The 18614-nt window shown below is 34.5% G+C and overlaps 4 protein-coding genes across 14 annotated transcripts in view; 3 read left to right on the top strand and 1 right to left on the bottom strand.

Annotated features, from left to right (window-relative positions):
* The window catches only part of LOC100750141 (putative fatty acyl-CoA reductase CG5065), a 47116-nt gene extending 41716 nt beyond the window's left edge, over positions 1 to 5400 (top strand). For 3 of the 9 annotated variants that reach the window (XM_012381544.3, XM_033318968.1, XM_024365261.2), the window contains 7 exons: positions 2647 to 2912; positions 2996 to 3312; positions 3378 to 3625; positions 3920 to 4106; positions 4368 to 4553; positions 4654 to 4914; positions 4989 to 5393. In XM_012381544.3, the coding sequence (XP_012236967.1) occupies positions 2667 to 2912; positions 2996 to 3312; positions 3378 to 3625; positions 3920 to 4106; positions 4368 to 4553; positions 4654 to 4914; positions 4989 to 5067 (1524 nt within the window). In that variant the 5' untranslated portion in view covers positions 2647 to 2666 and the 3' untranslated portion in view covers positions 5068 to 5393. Of the gene's footprint in view, positions 1 to 1607; positions 1969 to 2563; positions 2913 to 2995; positions 3313 to 3377; positions 3626 to 3919; positions 4107 to 4367; positions 4554 to 4653; positions 4915 to 4988 lie in introns of those variants that run through there. The other 6 variants (XM_033318970.1, XM_033318969.1, XM_024365259.2 and 3 more) reach the window with 5 other exon arrangements.
* Positions 5401 to 6997: 1597 nt separating this feature from the next.
* On the top strand, positions 6998 to 10774 carry LOC100750026 (N-acetylglucosamine-1-phosphotransferase subunits alpha/beta). 2 transcript variants are annotated; one of them, XM_024365257.2, is made up of 7 exons: positions 6998 to 7293; positions 7513 to 7934; positions 8037 to 8248; positions 8354 to 9146; positions 9231 to 9402; positions 9489 to 9680; positions 9753 to 9875. In XM_024365257.2, exons 1-6 carry the CDS (start codon positions 7141 to 7143, stop codon positions 9678 to 9680), a joined length of 1944 nt encoding a protein of 647 aa, XP_024221025.1. In that variant the 5' UTR covers positions 6998 to 7140; the 3' UTR covers positions 9753 to 9875. The 2 variants fall into 2 exon arrangements, with proteins under 2 accessions (XP_024221025.1, XP_003486808.1); XM_003486760.4 differs by having other exon boundaries at positions 7001 to 7293; positions 9489 to 9676; positions 9753 to 10774.
* A 218-nt stretch (positions 10775 to 10992) lies between these two features.
* On the bottom strand, positions 10993 to 13870 carry LOC100749903. Of its 2 annotated transcripts, XM_003486759.4 has the most exons (5): positions 13439 to 13868; positions 12734 to 12992; positions 12169 to 12389; positions 11770 to 12099; positions 10993 to 11534 (listed from the first exon to the last, which is right to left on the bottom strand). In XM_003486759.4, the coding sequence occupies exons 1-5, from the start codon at positions 13692 to 13694 to the stop codon at positions 11383 to 11385; spliced, it is 1218 nt and encodes a 405-aa protein (XP_003486807.1). In that variant the 5' UTR covers positions 13695 to 13868; the 3' UTR covers positions 10993 to 11382. The 2 variants fall into 2 exon arrangements, with proteins under 2 accessions (XP_003486807.1, XP_024221030.1); XM_024365262.2 differs by having other exon boundaries at positions 11770 to 12389; positions 13439 to 13870.
* Positions 13871 to 14808: 938 nt separating this feature from the next.
* On the top strand, positions 14809 to 18574 carry LOC100749786 (chromatin-remodeling complex ATPase chain Iswi). Its single transcript, XM_024365256.2, has one exon. It carries the CDS (start codon positions 14971 to 14973, stop codon positions 17998 to 18000), a length of 3030 nt encoding a protein of 1009 aa, XP_024221024.1. The 5' UTR covers positions 14809 to 14970; the 3' UTR covers positions 18001 to 18574.
* Positions 18575 to 18614: the final 40 nt, after the last annotated feature.

The raw sequence follows: 18614 nt of genomic DNA, 5'->3' as shown, positions 1-18614 counted from the left end.
TGATTCGTTTCGGTAGTGGACAGATGACATAAGGCCAATGAAAAGTCTTCGTACGAACCTATGTCCTATCTGACCTTGTTTTAGAATCATGGTCACTTTTGTATTACAATAATCCGCGACAGTTTATCATCGTAGAGGGTGTTCGAAATGACCACCCACGGTTCACACGCAAGATTGCAGTTATCGTGTCAGAGAATTTCGCAGTCTTTCAAAAATTCCAGGTGTATGTCGAATAATACAAACCGACGATAGCCACTTCGAACACTTTCTACGAAGATAAGCAGTTGCGAATTAATGATACAGAAAAATGGCTATAAATTTCGTAACAAGGTCAGACAGGGATACCCATGCATGTCCGTATGAACTTTCTTCGTTGTTTCCACGTCTCCTGTCTGCGCCTGAAATCGGCTGTCCATGTTATGAAACACCCTGTACAAATATACAGCACAATACAAATGAAACGCAATACGTACGTAGTAGTTTTCTATCGCAAATGTTAAAATACTTTCGTGACCCAGAGTACATAGCACCAGCAGTAGCATGCATAAAACAATATCTCACTTTGTCTCGACATTTTCCTTTGTCCCGCTTTTTCCTAATCGTTAAAATTACGTACCAACGATGCAAGGTGCCTGTATGCCGCAGTGAAATGAGCGTGTAGAGTCAGCATGGAAAAGTACATGATATCCACCTTCCGTTATTTCCTCGAATTTTATTTCCATTTAGGAATAAAATTATAATACTTTCTACTTAAACCATCGTGGAATATTGTTGAGTCTCGAGAGTTGCTTTGAGAATCCGGGATGAAACGATAGTGAAGAAGAAAATGTATCGAGGGTGCGGCGAAATAACACGTACAAACGGGCACGAGGTGACTCCTTGTGAAAAAATAAGAACAAAATAAAATGAAATAAAATTTGTTCGTTTAAGGTTTAGTTTTTGAGAAAATTGAGTTTGAAAATTTATCAATTATGAATATTATCGTGCTGCTGGATTTTGTCGGCAAAAATTCGTTTTAGATAAATTTAGATGAATTTTTTAAAAAACTTATAATTCTTCTCCTGTTTTTCTTTTTTTTTTTTTAATGCCATGGCGTGTGCCTTCTACCACTGGCGATGTCGCGTTAATTTGAATTCGAATTCTTTCGAGTTTTACAGTAGTTATGGGAAATTAAAATGCACAACGTACTTTCCACGTTTTACAGTTTAATGTGTGTTTAATGTATTACTTAAGACTGTAAGTAAAAATGGAAAGAACAATGCGAAATAGAATAATGAAAAAAACGTTTTATTTCGATATAATACGTACGAGAAAGTATGAAGTTGTGAGGTTCTATGTAAAAAAATAAATACTCGATTCCCTAGAAAATGCTAAAGCTCGATATTTTCCCTTCTTCTCCCAGATCCTTCGTATGATACGACAGAAAACATTCCAAATTTCATTAAACGTCGCTTGTCTCATCTTGAGTCTCCTTCGCCCTAAAATCCTCTTAATTCGTTTAGAAACGAATAAGTCTCGCGATTAATCCCTGGAAGATTGCGATTCAGTATAAATATTTTGGGAAAGCAACCCCGGCGAGTGTCGTCATCTGCTGGTTATCAACCGGTGTAGCCAGCCAGGATCGTTCGACAAACGTCGACAAAGCCAGTCTCGACTCTTCCTTCGTTGCGGAACGTTGTCGATCGTAAAACACGCGAGCACGCGAAGATCCGCCTCGAATATCGCGAAACAGATCGCAAATGAGTTTGCAAATATACATACTCTAACACGTTGTCAGTAGTTGCATGTTCAATCTAATTAGATTTTTTTGTTTCTTTTGGTGTCGGCAAAAGCATATTGGGACGAAGATGAAAGTTTAATGAATGTTCTTCAGGTTCTTCCCTTCCTTCAGATGGATACGTTTATTCGCAGTTCCCTTTAGGAATATATAATCGGTAGAATGAGTAGTTCTAAAGATATGCATACCTGGTTTGTCAATCCTTTCGTTTGATGTTTGTTGTTACTTTTAAGTGAATCCTTACGAGAGTAATTAATCGCGTTAACTCTATCATTCTCAAATGATTTAATAGCTGCGAACACTTTTACCCGTCATTTCTGTTTCTATTCTGTTATTCTATTTCTTTTCTTTTTTTTTTTTATCTATCACCGTTATCATTTCAATTTTAATCGTTCAAATACGAACAAAAGAACAAATCCATCTCCACGAATTAAACGAACAAAGAAGCACAGCCGTTTAAAAGAGAAATTGATATAAATTTGCATACGTGTTTTAACGACATGAATTTCGATCATCACGCGCGAAGAAAGTAAAACATTTACAGGCTCGATACGAAGCTTCTTTCTAGAGCATGGTCACTCGGCTGTACTATTTCCCCCGAGGACCTTCGTTCTGCCGATATAAATCGATCGGTCACTTAAGCATTCATGCAGTGCCTCCACATAACGGTCGTATCTTGTGCATTATAGATCGCACGTGCAAACGAAATGCAGAATTTCGATATTTGCTCGTGAGATCTACACGCGAGATACGCGAGCATTATATCCAGATATTTATTTACCATAGAATGTAGAAGTTATATCGTAATCTTCGTTCAAACGTTTCTCCATTCATTTGACTGCTAATGAACAATGGAATGTTTCGCGCAGAAGACAGAGGGTCCTGTAATATGGGTACAATGAATACAGAAATCAATGAAAATGAGATTAACAAAAGATTGAACAAGGCGAATTCCATCGAGGAATTCTACGCTGGTACCGGCGTCCTTGTCACCGGAGCGACAGGTTTCGTGGGGAAAGGTCTCCTGGAAAAATTGATGCGCGTTTGTCCGCGTGTCACCGTCATCTTCTTACTGATCCGCCCGAAAAGTAACCAAACGATAGAGCAACGATTTAAGAAGCTCATAAACGATCCCGTGCGTAGATTAGGTTCTCGTCGTCTACGAACGCCCTCACCAAACCGAACTCATCAACTCCGCGTCTTTCTTTTCTTCTTCAGATCTACGATGGCGTGAGAGCGAAATATCCCTCGGTTCTCGGCAGGGTACAGCCCGTAAGGGGTGACGTGAGCCTGCTGAATCTAGGTCTCTCGCCGGAAGACAGGAATCTGTTGCAGAAGAAGGTGAACATAGTGTTCCACATGGCTGCCACGGTAAGATTCAACGAGCCTCTGAGCGCGGCTGTCAATATGAATACGAAAGGCACTGCTCGTATCATCGAACTATGCAAGGAACTGAACCACGTAATCAGCATCGTCCACGTTAGCACAGCTTACAGCAACGCGAATCTACCTCAAATCGAGGAGAAAGTATACACGTAAGTACGAATGACGCGCGAATGTTGTTCCGTGGTTCGGTTTGCGATCGTGGCATGTTTTGCAGCACGAGTTTGGAACCTTCTACGGTGATCAACATGTGCGACAAACTAGATGTCGAATTGATCAACATGTTAGAGAAAAAGATCCTGGAAACTCATCCGAACACGTACACGTTTACGAAGAATCTAGCAGAGCAAATTGTAGCTAGCGACAGCAAAGGTTTGCCAGTTGCGATAGTACGGCCAAGTATAATCGGTGCCTCGCTGGAAGAACCGTGTCCTGGCTGGCTAGAGAATATCTTTGGAGTTACAAGTATTTTCCATAGATCTTAACGACAATAATTTATTTGATGCTCTTTGCATCTCGCATAAGTAGAGTTAATAAATTTGCCCTCTGCACGAGAGAAATTAGCTTTAACATTCCACACGTCGTTATTAAATATTTGAACGTATTCAAGATCATCGTTGTTATCGTGTACATATACGTATTTTTTTTCTTTTTTTTTTTTGCTGACAATTATAATTATCCTTTCTAAATACCTATTTATCGCTATATCTCCGATAGTCGAGAATCGCGAGTAACTTCTACAGAAATTTAATGTTACAGATATCTTTCTGCAAATCAGCAAAGGTTCTGCGAAAGCTATTTGGGGCAGGAAGGACGCGAGATTGGATTTAGTGCCTGTGGATTTCGTAGTCGACACGATAATGTGCGCCGCGTGGCACGTCACGCTACATCATCGCGATAATGAAGTTAAGGTTTACAACTGCACGAGTAACGCGTACCCTTTTAAGTAATGTTTATTGAGAATTCTTATCGACTAATGTGATTCTATTATCATCAGAGTATCCGAAAAATTTTAGTTCATTCGATTGACGCGAGCAAAGGTAAATTACAAAAGTTCATTTTCACTCACAATACCTCAATTTAGAAGACTAGAAAGGTAATTAAGATTATGTAATATTTCTTATTCTCAAGTTACTCTGATGGTAATAAACTGTATTTCAAATATAATTCGATCAATTCTATATGCATAAACGTTGCAATTTTCAAGATGGGGTCAGATGAAAGATGCCATGGTAAAATGTAGCATAGAAACGCCGCTGAACGGTACGCTATGGTACCCGGGTTGTCCGATGGTAGCTAACAGATATATTTACAACGCCCTCAACCTAATCCTGCATGTTCTGCCTGCGTTCGTCATAGACATCTTTTTAAGATTTCGCGGTAATAAGCCGATGTGAGTATTTTATTGTTTCTGCAACAACGAGAACAGTTTTTCTTTTTCTAGTAGTAATCTTTGCCCCTATCTATAATAATATTTAAAAATGGCGTTTCAGAATGATGAAAATTGTCAAATATTGCTACCAACTTGTAACAGTGACAGCGTATTTTACCATGCACGAATGGACCTTCCAAAGGGATAACATTACCGACATGGTAAAGAAAGTGAAAACGTTAAAAGACGGCAATGTCGTGAAACTAGACTTGCAGGATATGAATTGGGAGAAATATATCGCGACATATATGATGGGAATTAAAAAATTCATTCTGAAAGAAGATCTTGAATCTATGGATGCTGCCAGACAACGATTATCAAAGTGCGTATAGAATGTATCTACGTATTAAAAAATGGGAACTGATATAAATATTTGTATATTTTCATTTATTTCAGGTTGTACTGGATACATCAGACAACTCAAATATCCGCTATAAGCTTTTTGCTATGGATAATATTACGTGTTACGTACTGATCATTCGAACGTTATTCCTTCTACTTAAATGAAAAAAGAAGTAGATAAGATTTTATGAAAAAAGGAATCATTATCCGTTTCATTTATAATCAGGTCACTTCATTTATAGTATTGCATGTTTTGTCTATAAAATTTTAATAAGGATATATGTATTTATACGCATACACTTTGAAATTTGTAAACAATTCATACATAACAATTTCTATACTTAATGCTGTTTGTTGTACAATATTTGCGAATTCTTGTGTGTTATCTTTGTATACGCGTATCTTCGAAGATCCTTCCATTAAATTAAAACAAAAAATAAAATGTGCTGAAATATTTAATTATTAATTTGTTTCCAAAGATTCTACGTCATGCCTTTGTGTAACGCTAAACAACAAAACATAATTATATAGGGAAAAAATAATAATATGTACAACTAATATTTTGTATATTATATCTATTATGTATATTATGTATATTATAATATTATGTATATTATATCTATTATGCGAAATATAAACATTTTTCCGCATAATAATACAAATTTCTTTCATTCTCCATCAAACAAAAGCACGAGGAACTATTCGACGACAACAAAAATTTCCCGATGAAGAGTTTATTGAACTATAAACAACGATGATAAAAAATAAACATCTTTTAAAATAAAATCGTTCTAAATTAAAATCTTTCGAACAAATCATCATTTATCCTAAAAACTTACTTTGGTCTCTAAATTATTTGTTTGTAAACCTCGTAACTCTTTGACCAGTTTACATTAAAATATTTACATTATAAATTAAGAACCAACGCACTCGTGCGCACAACTTCACGCCGCTGTGGAATAGCGCGACATTGCATCGCTTGTATGCTTATGTGCCGAGCCTAAATTAATATGTTCTTTATCTTATACATAGTTGTATTGGTTTAACACCGGTAGCACAGGCCACGGCCACGGATACCACAGACCACAGTCTGGAATATAGAGGTTGGAAGCTCCCGTGGTGGGAGTAAAGCTCATGATATCGAGAGTTGTGCTTTACAGGTCTGCCGCTACCATGATGCGTCGATCTATTTCTTAGAATTTTACATATAGCGCCATCCTACGGTGAGAATAATAACTACATACACTGAAGGTAAAGAATATAAATTGAATTAAATGACTTCATAATCTTTCATAATTTATTTAAAATACTTATACAGTATTTCGTCCGATACAGAAAAATGTTATTTAATTAAATATTAATTATGTGAACCATCAAGAAGTATTATTATCTCGATTAAAAAAATACAATTTTTTAATCAAATATATTTTTAATACATTTATTGTATGTACATATTATATATATATATTATACGCATCTATTGGAAAATAAATTTGTTTTTAAGTTTTGTTTAATTCATTAAAAATGTTGTAAGTATTAATACTGTACCATGGTAATGCTTTTCGTTTTGCACGAAGATGCTCGTTCTTCACTACGACAACAGATAATTTTTTACTATATTCGCTCTAATTTGGCCAACAATGTGGCACGATATATGGCCATAGCGTATTGGATTGAAATTTATTGTTATCAAATAATTATGATTATAATATATGTATTACAATTGTACGGCGGGGAACCGTAACCACGCTTCAACCTGCTTATCAACTGAGGATATATAAGGTGGTTGGTAACTGGTGGTACAAGTGGAAAGAGGGTGATTCTAAATAAATAGAATAAATAGAAGAATAAAAATTTTTTCTTTTTTCGCGTAGAATCACTCCCTTTCCGCTTGTACCACCAGTTACCAACCACCCTGTATACATGGATTTACCGACATAACATATTGATATTGCAGGTTGTAGACACGAGATAACGCTACACAACGAATCCTAATAAATGGATCAAGGCGCCATACCGCGGACAAGTGGGCCAACATTGTCCGGTCATTAAGAGTTTGGCTTCGCTTACCCTTTACCGCGGTAGTTACTAGACTTTTGTATATGATAACAACGAGTATATACCGGTATCAGTACATTTTTATCGATGATTGAAATCAGCCGGAGGTGTAAACAGTGTTATATGAATTCGTATTGTAACTTTAGCAATGTTAATCGCATGCAGAATCTTTATCAATATAATGAGCACATGGAAATTATTACAGCGTCGGTGTTACGATCTACTTTCATATAAATATTCGCTGTTAGTGATATTGACAGCATTTACTTGCATATTTATCGGCATTGTTCATTTTGGAGAGGTTAGGAATTTCATTTTCCCCATTGTTTTTCTATCTATCTATTTTGTTGATTATTAAAAATTTATGTTTTATTGTTATTCGTAGAATATATTTTATTAATTAATTAAGTGTGAGATAATATTTTAATGTAAATATCAAATTTGCATGTAAATTTCGAGTTACTGAATTTCTTAAATTCAAAATAAAAATTTGTATTCTAATTTAGTATTAACGTTTCAGATGTGGATAACATGGAGTAAAGAGAAATACGAAGCAGTGTTCCATTCTTTCAATGACAATATATTAGGTATCTCTTTCCAAAAAAAATTATGCCAACATGTTCCAATAGATGTTGTATATACGTGGGTCAATGGGTCAGATCCAGTCTTCTTAAAAAATCTTAAAGAGCATATTCCTATAATGGATGTTAACACAGCTGCTTCCAGATTTAGTGATAAAGATGAATTAAGATATTCATTACGTTCGTTGGAAATGTATGCACCCTGGGTGAGACACGTGTATATTGTTACAAATGGTCAAATACCGAGTTGGTTAGATATGGATAATCCTAAAGTTACACTTATTACTCATGAAGATATATTTTTAAATAAAAGTGATCTTCCAACATTTTCTAGTCCAGCTATTGAAAGTCATATTCATAGGTAGTATCAAATTCATTATACAATAGCAATCATAACAGTTTATATTATCTAGTTAATAGCTATTTGTAATCTTCTTAACAATGTAATTTTTTATTTTTGCAGAATTCCTGGAATTTCAGATAAATTTTTATATTTTAATGATGATGTAATGCTAGGAGCAGAAGTGTGGCCAGAAGATTTTATTACACAAGCAAGTGGCCAAAAAGTGTATCTTGCATGGTGGGTTCCTGATTGTTCAGATGTTTGTCCTTGGGCCTGGGTGGGTGATGGATCATGTGATCCTGCTTGTAATACAACATTATGTGAATTTGATGGTAGCACTCATTGTTTATATTTGTTTTGAAATAACAACTATAAAAAAATTTAATGACCTAACAATATGTGTAAACTTAAACTAGTATCATTAATCTTTTTTACAGGAGGAGATTGCGATAGCACACCAGTTCCTACTGACAGTGAAGCTCTCGAGGAAGAGGGAGACTATCCACACAAACTTTTACAAGATCCTCTAGAAGATACTAACTATGGATTAAAATTTTTAAATATCTTTAGAAACAGAAGTATAAGTACTATGTGGAATGATACACAATTGTCTATTCAACAAACATTCCCAAATACAGTCACAAATCTAAAGATGCATGTAAATAAATCTTATAATTTCAAAAATAATAATTACGCGAGTTCCATTGAAAGATATTTTAATGAACAATTGAATGAAAATGATCAAACCGTACCAACCCAAAAATCGATGATATCAAAAATGATAAATAAGATAAGACATCAAACATTGAACGTTACTGAGAGACGTCTGCAATTGAAACGTTATTTAAATGATGATATCATGAACTTACCACAAGTTAGTAGTACCACAAAAGCTAATCATAAATCGACTCATTCTGATCAATGGAAACTTCGAACAAGACAACTTGATACATATGCCGAATCTTTGCTATATGTGAATAGAATATATAATATGGCATATGGTTTCGAACGTAGAAGAGTACCCGCTCATATGCCCCATCTAATAGATAAATGGATCGTTGCTGATATGCAACGAAAATTCGAGCACGAATTTAGAAAAACATCTAGCCATAAAGTTAGAAACTCTGAAGATATGCAATTTGCTTTCTCTTACTTTTACTTTCTAGCTAGTGAGAAACGGAAAGTACCAATTGAAGAAATATTTGATACATTTGACACGGATAAATCAGGGTAGTTATACTATTTTAAAATAGTAGTAATAGAAAAAGAAAGAAAATAACAGAAGTATTATTCAAAATAGTAATTCTGTTTCAGCACTTGGTCAGATAGAGAAATTAGGACTCTTTTATCTAGACTTTATCCACTTCCTCTTGATTATAGTCTAGTCGTTGAATTTGAAAATGCAATAACGAATTGTTCAAATCATATAAAAGTTACTAAAGTATTAAATCCACCACCTGGTGAAAGATATTTGGATTCATCTCTTGTGAGCAAACACTTTGTAAACTTTAAATAATACTTAAATCTAAAAAGAAAATCTTCTATTTATAATAATAATTTATATTTTTATAGCCGATTGTAACTAAGGAATTGATAGCAAAATGCGAAACGGTTTCACGAAAAATTAAAGACAAATTCAGTCAAGAAAAGCTTTACCCACACGAAATAATTAAAGCTGGAAAAAATGAAATATTCGAAATGTTAACAAGCAACGTGTCTTTAACAGTACAACTTTTAGACGAGATACGTAGAGATCCAAAGTAAGTAGTTGTAATCATTTTTATATTGTTAGGATTTAACGATAAATAGAATAGAATAATTTTACTTTTATTTTAGAAAATTTATTTGCTTAAATGACGATATGGATCCCCTTCGACGTTCTGAGAACGAAATAGTTCGGGCATTATTGAACGATTTTTATCGCTCACTCTATCCATTACGCAGTACTTTTGAATTGCCTTTGCAATATCGAAATCTTTTCACTCATCGACATAAGCTCCTTGAGTGGAGATCTAATCGAACAAGGGCCAGAAATTTGTTGTTATGCCTTATCCTTTTATTACTTCTTACGACTTTCTATCACTTATTTTATCATCAAGTGCGTCGATTATTCAGAATACGAGCACTACCCATATTACTCGTTTAAGTCTAAGGTACAAATGCAAAAATAGGATAAATATATTGATATCTTTTAAACAGAGCAACATTTTCTAAATATTTTATGTGATATAGGATTGTGTTTTATACAGATAATTCCCATACAAATTTGTACTATTTTAGCAGATAATTCATCTATTTTATTGTGTGTTTTACATCTACAAGTCCATCCACAATTTAGAAGTGATATTTGAAGAAACAAAATACAAATCTCTTTGTTTGTTTTAAAAAATTCATTTAGAAGGTAACATTCGTTGCTAAGAATCGATACTTTATAAGGTATAATGTATAATAAGGTATGAACAAATAGATATTTAGTGTCGCGTTAAAATTAAGTAAAACGTTCCTGTGATATTGATAAAGTACTGATTGTCTTTGTTTGTTTCTCTCTTAACAAAATGGAAGATTAGATCTCATAAATTTTTCTCCAAGATGAGTGTATCATGATATGTATATTCACTTTACACTGAGATTTGAGAAGTTATATAAGATTTAAAAAATGTATAACACTTTTAAAGTGTTATTAGTTTATAGTATTTTAATATCTCTCTATTCTAATGTGTAGTACAATTTTTTACTAGAAAATTACCCGGTTAATAATTGTTGAAGATATGAAATGTACCAAATTTGTACTTACTGTTAATAGAATATTGGTATTATTATTGAAGTAGAATGCCATTAAACTGAATATCTTTTTAATTTCGCAGTTTGTACTTATTTTATTTCCAGAAAACCGTGTATGTACATAATTTTATTCAAATAAAGTTATTCGTTATTTCTTACTAGTTGTATATTATTTATACACAACTCAGTATATAGAGGGTTAAAGGTATTATAAATTATAATATTATATATTACTCTATAATAGTACTTTATATATATATCTTTTTAATTTCTTTTTGTTTCAGTAAGGAGAAGTAAGATTTCATAATTTCATTTCATTTGTTTCATTTTGTTACTTCACTCGTATCGTTTCTAAACATCTAACATTTCTCGTTTCCTCGATAAAATTTTAGTCGAGTAGGTATAACATGTGATTTATACACACACGCTTTCGAAGTCGTAATAAATTCATACAACACAATTTCTGTATTCCTTGCTTTTTATTGCACAATAGCATGTATGGATGTTTTGTGTACTTTCGTGTAAACACAAGCGTCCTAAAATCGAAGCATAAAAGATATAAATCTAAAATTTGTTTTAAATAAAGCTACTTTCGAATATTTCTAATTGTTTCCACTCGCTAGTGCCATGTACTTAGTACTTAGAAAACTTTCGCAGATTCATGTCACAATCATATTGCGTCTTGTCATGACTCCGATATCTCTTGTTTGTCTAAAGGGGGACAATTCATATGGCGGAGATTTCGCGGGCCAACCATGCCTTCTTGTACTCTTGCGCATTCGCTCAACCATATTGCGACACTAGCTACCTCTTCAGCTGATAGACGAGATCCAATACCTAATATCGAATTATAACGGAAATCTTATGAAAATTAATGTAATGATAATCATAGGAAAGAACTGGTTTTGTAAAGAACCGCAACATAAAAGTATCAGATAATTTTGCAAGAAACTTGAGATTTACAAAGAATCATAAACGTAACACAAATAAACTCGAACAATTTTACAACCCGGCTTGTATATATGTATGTATATCGGTTTGTAATAGAATTAAAGATCCTTTGTTATCTCACCAGGAACATTCGGATAGTACTTGAGCAATTTTGCGTCTATAACCTTCTTCTTCTTTTTCCTTTCAACCCTATCTTCCGTATTTCGTATGCTCTGTTTCTCGCTATAACTTTCTGCCGAAGTACTACTAGTCACACTTTTTGCAGATGCGTTTTCACCTTTCAACTTTTGTCCATTAGATCCCGATCTCTTGCTTGACTCGACATTGCTAACGGATATCTCGTTAGGTTCTATCTGTGAAGTTTCTTTGCTAGAGAAATCTTGTTTCGCCTCATCTTCAACCATCTTCTTGTGGCTAGCGCAACTTTCGCTCAATTGCGGCGTTATATCAGCTGTAGAAGAATATTTTTGTAAATTATGTAACAAATGTGCGAACGGAATAATTTCTGGTAAGAATGTACTTCTCGAAGAGTCTATGTCCTTTCTTGATACCAATTCTAAGTCTAAATTTGCGTCAGCTTCCGTGTCTTGGCTCGTAGCTGAACAAACCCGATCTATAGAATATTTTCTTTTGCTCGATGCTTGATTTTCTGAATATTCAGAATCGTATATAATGAATTCTGTCGGATCGTCGTCGCCAGGATCTCTTTCGCTCCCGTCACAACAAAGTCCAGCTAAATATCTGGAAAAGTGTTATTATTGATAAATTAATTTTCTCACATTTAATAAAATATACATTGAATTTGAACGCTAAACATTGTAGAATTTGTTCTATTATTGTGATATATAAAACCCTATAGATTTCAAGATCTATATATATATATACATACATATAAGTACAATATATGTATATCCTTCATAAATTCCTATATGTATAATCCTATAAATATCCTATGAATATCATTCGCATCTTTCTCAACGCCCTATATAAGTACATCCTTTTTCCCTTCAGTTGTGTGTTTTATAGCTGCACGGTTTATTACCTATATCAATATGTGTTATACATTTTGTAAGTTCTGTATATACCCATATATCTCCAGAAAAAATGTAACTGGAACCATAGCAGATCCGCCATCAGGTTCGTGAGTGAATAACTCGCAAATCATAGTCATTGTTTCAAAGAGGCTGGAACCTAAAAGTCCAACAGCGATTGCCAAGAATTTTTTCACTTGGCATTTTCGTCGAAATTTCCCGATCATCAAGATCAAATTTAGATCCCGACGATCCAAACACAAGCAGTCCCATAGCCTTAGTATCGTTTCCACAGGCAACGTTTTATTGTAATCTATTCAAGAAATATTATTTTTCAATATCGGTAAAAGATGCTTATCTAAATACACAGTTTAAAAACTTCTCCACCCAGATCACACAGTTCTACTTTAGAAAAATAATAACTAAGGGTTACTTTATATTATATATTTTGTTTAATATACCTAAGAAATATCTAAATATTTGATATTTATAATTGATAATTCTACGTCCAGTTAATAAGTAATTATATTTAATATAATTATTTGATTCATTAGCATCAATAATTAATAATTAGAATAATTGTTTGTATTAGTGATTAGTATGAATACAAAACACAGACCAAGAAGAACCGGTGGTATTAAATATTAAATATGGATAATCGATCAAAAATAACATATTCAAACAGTTAATAAAATATTCTATGTTGCCCCAACAATTCATATACCTATACATATGTATTCGAATAATTATTATTGATACCTCCAAATTGACGAAGTAAAATCCTCAGAAAACCGAGAGTCAAACCAGAAACGGTATTCGGTGGTGGATACTCCAATCTTAATTTCGTCGGTGGTTCCTCACCATTGGCCAACGCTCGAAAATACGAGCTAGACCATCGAAGTAAATCGTACGGTTGCGTTCGAATAGCCGCCTTGCAGAATTCCTTCAGAATTAATGGCAAACTCGGTGGCACGATAACTTCATGTTCTGAAACTGATTGTTCTGCAACAGACATATTTTTCAATTTTTCAAAGTTCAACAAATTATTCGTATATTAAGTACTGTAACTTTTGAATAAGGAACGAAAGTAAAATCTTAAGGGGGAATGCTAGTTGATACGAAGTGAAACTATGATTAACTTGAATATCGTAGTACATTACGTCAAGTATACTGTTTGTTGCCATTTCGCGGGGTTTCGTCGTCTAGGAAACAACATCGATGAAAAGTGATCAATTCGTGGTAGGAATAGTGTCGCTCACCTTCACTTGCATTCTTTTTAACCCACTTGTATTCTTTCGGTCATCTTCAATCCAATTGTAGTTTTCTAATATTAAGAAATATTTCAAAATAGATATGAAAGAATTGCTATTGATGTGTATCATTTTTTCGTTTAATTTTATATTAAATATTTTCTTGAAATATTAATAAACGTTTTCGTTTGCTAAAGTACGAGAAAGATTAAAATATAAACATTCGATAGTCACGATTAGATTAAATATATGTAACTCGTTAAGAACACCGACGAGATACGTTAAGAAGAATCGATCGATAAAGAAGTTCCCTTTTTATTATTGTTATCATTCGTCAAGTTGAAAAGCTTTATCCTCTGGTTTTACATATAATATTATCAATAATAAAATTAAATTATATATATATATGTTTTCGATATGAATAAATACCAAAATATTTATTAAAGTATATCATTTCGATTACTAATGTATAATAATATAACTAATATATTATGTATTTAATTTTATTATGTATAATATATTATGTATTTACATTTAAAATCGCACTTATTTAATCTTATTGCCTTAATTATAGGAAAAACATTACAATTTTTTACTTCAGAATTTCTATGAAATTACTGACTGCAAATGTGTTTTATTCAGATTTATGTACATGTGAATTATTAGTCATCATAAACGTAAAAGAGTTATTTCGAATACTTTGAGACGACATTTGTTATCCAGTGACAAAATTATTTACAGATATACATATGCTTGCATACAATATAACTCGTTTAAAATAAGTTCAAATATTCCCTCTGTTAATGTGACGTAAAAAACAGATGCTTATAGATGGCGTCATTTTCGTGATTTTGGAGGGACAACATTATTCAATATGGCAGCAATTGGTATTATGCGTTTGTGAACGTCACTGTGAAAAGACCGGGTCTAATGCACCAATTATCGTAATTAAATCAAGCGCCTACTTACATACACATTAAATTAACCGGATTCAAGTTATACATACAAGAAAATACATCTTTTCCAACAAAAAAGAGTAAAATGTCGAAACCAGATGAAAATGCAGACACAGGGGACACAGGAGACAATTCGAATGGATCTTCGGCCGAGACCACATCGTCTCGAGGTGGTGACTTCGAAACAAAACTTGAAACCGATCGTAGTAAACGATTCGATTATTTACTAAAGCAAACTGAAATATTCTCGCATTTTATGACAAATAATCAGAAGGACAAGGCTGGGAGCCCTTTAAAGATCAAAGCTGGGAGACCTAGAAAACAGCCAGAAACCCAAGTGAAATTCGATTCTGGTGACCATAGGCACCGTAAGACGGAACAAGAAGAAGATGAGGAATTGTTGGCTGAAAGTAACGCCAGTGTCGCGCCAACCACTCGTTTTGAATCATCTCCACACTACATTAAGTCTGGTGAGTTACGAGATTATCAAATACGAGGCTTAAATTGGATGATATCTCTGTATGAGCATGGTATCAATGGTATCTTGGCTGACGAGATGGGTTTGGGTAAAACTCTACAGACTATCTCATTACTGGGATATATGAAACACTTCAGAAACATTCCTGGTCCACACATAGTTATTGTTCCCAAGTCTACGTTGGCTAATTGGATGAATGAGTTTAAGAAATGGTGTCCGTCGTTGAGAGCAGTTTGTCTCATAGGAGATGCAGAAACTCGAAACACTTTCATTAGAGAGGTTATGATGCCTGGAGAATGGGATGTTTGTGTAACATCCTATGAGATGGTTATAAAGGAAAAATCAGTGTTTAAGAAGTTCAATTGGCGTTACATGGTAATTGATGAGGCTCACAGAATAAAGAACGAAAAGTCCAAGCTATCTGAGATTCTGAGGGAGTTTAAAACTGCTAATCGCCTTCTATTAACAGGAACACCTTTACAGAATAATCTTCATGAACTGTGGTCTTTGCTCAACTTTTTATTACCAGATGTGTTTAATAGTTCAGATGATTTTGATTCTTGGTTCAACACTAATAGTTTCTTAGGTGATAATTCATTAGTCGAGAGATTACACGCTGTCCTTAGACCATTCCTTTTGAGACGTTTAAAATCTGAGGTAGAAAAGGGACTGAAACCTAAAAAAGAAATTAAGGTCTACATTGGTCTCAGTAAAATGCAGAGAGAATGGTATACCAAGGTACTTATGAAGGACATAGATATAGTTAACGGTGCTGGTAAAATTGAGAAGATGAGATTGCAGAACATCTTGATGCAGCTGCGTAAATGTTGTAATCATCCATATTTATTTGATGGTGCAGAGCCTGGACCACCTTATACAACTGATGAGCATCTTGTTTATAATTGTGGTAAAATGGTTATCTTAGACAAACTATTGCCAAAATTGCAACAACAAGAATCGCGCGTTCTTATATTTAGTCAAATGACCAGAATGTTAGATATTTTAGAAGACTATTGTCATTGGAGAGGTTTTCAATATTGTCGTTTAGACGGTAACACAGCGCATGAGGATAGACAACGCCAGATCAACGAATACAATGCACCGGGAAGCGAGAAGTTCATTTTCATGCTGTCGACTCGTGCGGGTGGTTTAGGTATTAATTTAGCAACGGCAGACGTAGTAATTATTTATGATTCCGATTGGAATCCGCAAATGGACTTGCAGGCGATGGATCGAGCTCATCGTATTGGTCAACAGAAGCAAGTCCGTGTATTCAGGTTTATCACAGAAAATACCGTAGAAGAAAAAATCGTAGAACGTGCGGAAGTTAAATTGCGTTTAGATAAGCTAGTTATTCAACAGGGGCGATTAGTGGACGCGAAGCAGACAGCATTGAACAAGGACGAAATGTTGAACATGATCAGGCACGGTGCAAACGAGGTATTTGCATCGAAAGACAGCGCCATCACGGACGAAGACATAGACACTATACTTCAAAAAGGTGAAGCCAAAACCGAGGAAATGAAACAAAAATTAGAAAGTCTGGGTGAATCTTCTCTGCGTAACTTCACTGTGGACGCACCCACGGATTCCGTCTACCAATTCGAAGGTGAGGATTACCGCGAAAAACAAAAGATTCTTGGAATAGGTAACTGGATAGAGCCACCGAAACGCGAACGTAAAGCCAATTACGCGGTGGATGCTTACTTCAGAGAAGCTCTCCGAGTATCAGAGCCAAAAGCCCCGAAAGCACCTAGACCACCAAAGCAACCGATAGTCCAAGACTTCCAATTCTTCCCGCCACGATTATTTGAATTACTCGACCAAGAGATATATTACTTCCGGCAAACGGTAGGTTATAAAGTTCCAAAAAATCCAGAGCTTGGATCGGATGCTGCCAGGATTCAAAAAGAAGAGCAACGTAAGATAGACGAAGCTCAACCATTAACTGATGAAGAAGTTGCAGAGAAAGAGAAACTGCTTACTCAAGGCTTCACGAACTGGACGAAGAGAGATTTTAATCAATTCATAAAAGCTAATGAAAAATATGGTCGTGATGATATTGAGAACATAGCCAAGGAAGTAGAAGGGAAAACTCCCGAAGAAGTGATGGAGTACTCGGCTGTTTTTTGGGAAAGGTGTCATGAGTTACAAGATATAGATAGGGTAATGGCTCAAATTGAACGAGGAGAAGCAAAAATACAGAGACGAGCCGGGATTAAGAAAGCCTTAGACGCCAAAATGGCAAGGTACCGTGCTCCTTTTCATCAATTGAGGATAGCGTACGGAACTAACAAAGGTAAGAATTACACCGAGGAGGAGGATCGATTCCTCGTGTGTATGTTGCACAAGCTTGGCTTTGACAAGGAAAACGTATATGAGGAGCTTCGTGCCACGGTCAGATCGGCGCCACAATTTCGTTTTGACTGGTTCGTAAAGTCTCGTACAGCTTTAGAACTTCAGCGGCGGTGCAACACGCTAATTACGCTCATAGAGCGCGAGAATCAAGAGCTGGAGGAGCGAGAGAGACAAGAAAGGAGAAAGAAAGGCGGCAGTATCGGTGCAAAACCTGCGTCCAAGCGAAAACAAGAGAACCTACCAGCTCCGCAAGACAAACCGCGGAAGAAGAAGAAATAAAAAACTTAAACGGAGATACGTTTCCAGTTGTCATTTGGAAAAACGAATTTAACCACGATATAATAATCTTTTCATCGTTCATTCTCCATACATTAAAACGATCTGTCATTGTTTAAATTTAAGGAGAACCTGTAAACTTTTTTGCAATTTCGCCACTTTTTCATTCCCTGTGAATCTACATTTCAGTATGATTACGTTTGACTCGCTTTTTCTTAATAACCATCGATAAATATTTGGAGTTAACAGGAGCAAGCAACTAACAAAGTAAAACAGAAAAGCGTTTTGTGGCACATCGAATTTTTCATTTTTTTTTCTTTTTTATAGTGTACGATAGTTTCTGGTGAGAGTATCCAAAATATTAATTTTATATATCCATAACTTTTAAAATAACGCTTTCCGCAGCTTAAAACTAGTTATTTTTAGATTCTACTCATCAAAACCTATCATACATCATGAAAAAAAAGTCAGAAATTCAGTCTATCCCAAAACGAAGTTCAGCCGGAGAAAGTGTTTATTAATATCGTTAATAAACATATTATTGTAATGAATGGATTTTCACATGTGACATTGAGAATGATAGTTTTTATATTTATATGCACCGGATGACCTATTTC

This window comes from Bombus impatiens, unplaced genomic scaffold (assembly GCF_000188095.3).
Source record: "Bombus impatiens unplaced genomic scaffold, BIMP_2.2 scf_0133, whole genome shotgun sequence".
NCBI lineage: Eukaryota > Metazoa > Arthropoda > Insecta > Hymenoptera > Apidae > Bombus > Bombus impatiens.
Note: the sequence above shows the minus strand (reverse complement) of the source record. Positions and strands in the feature narration are given on the sequence as shown.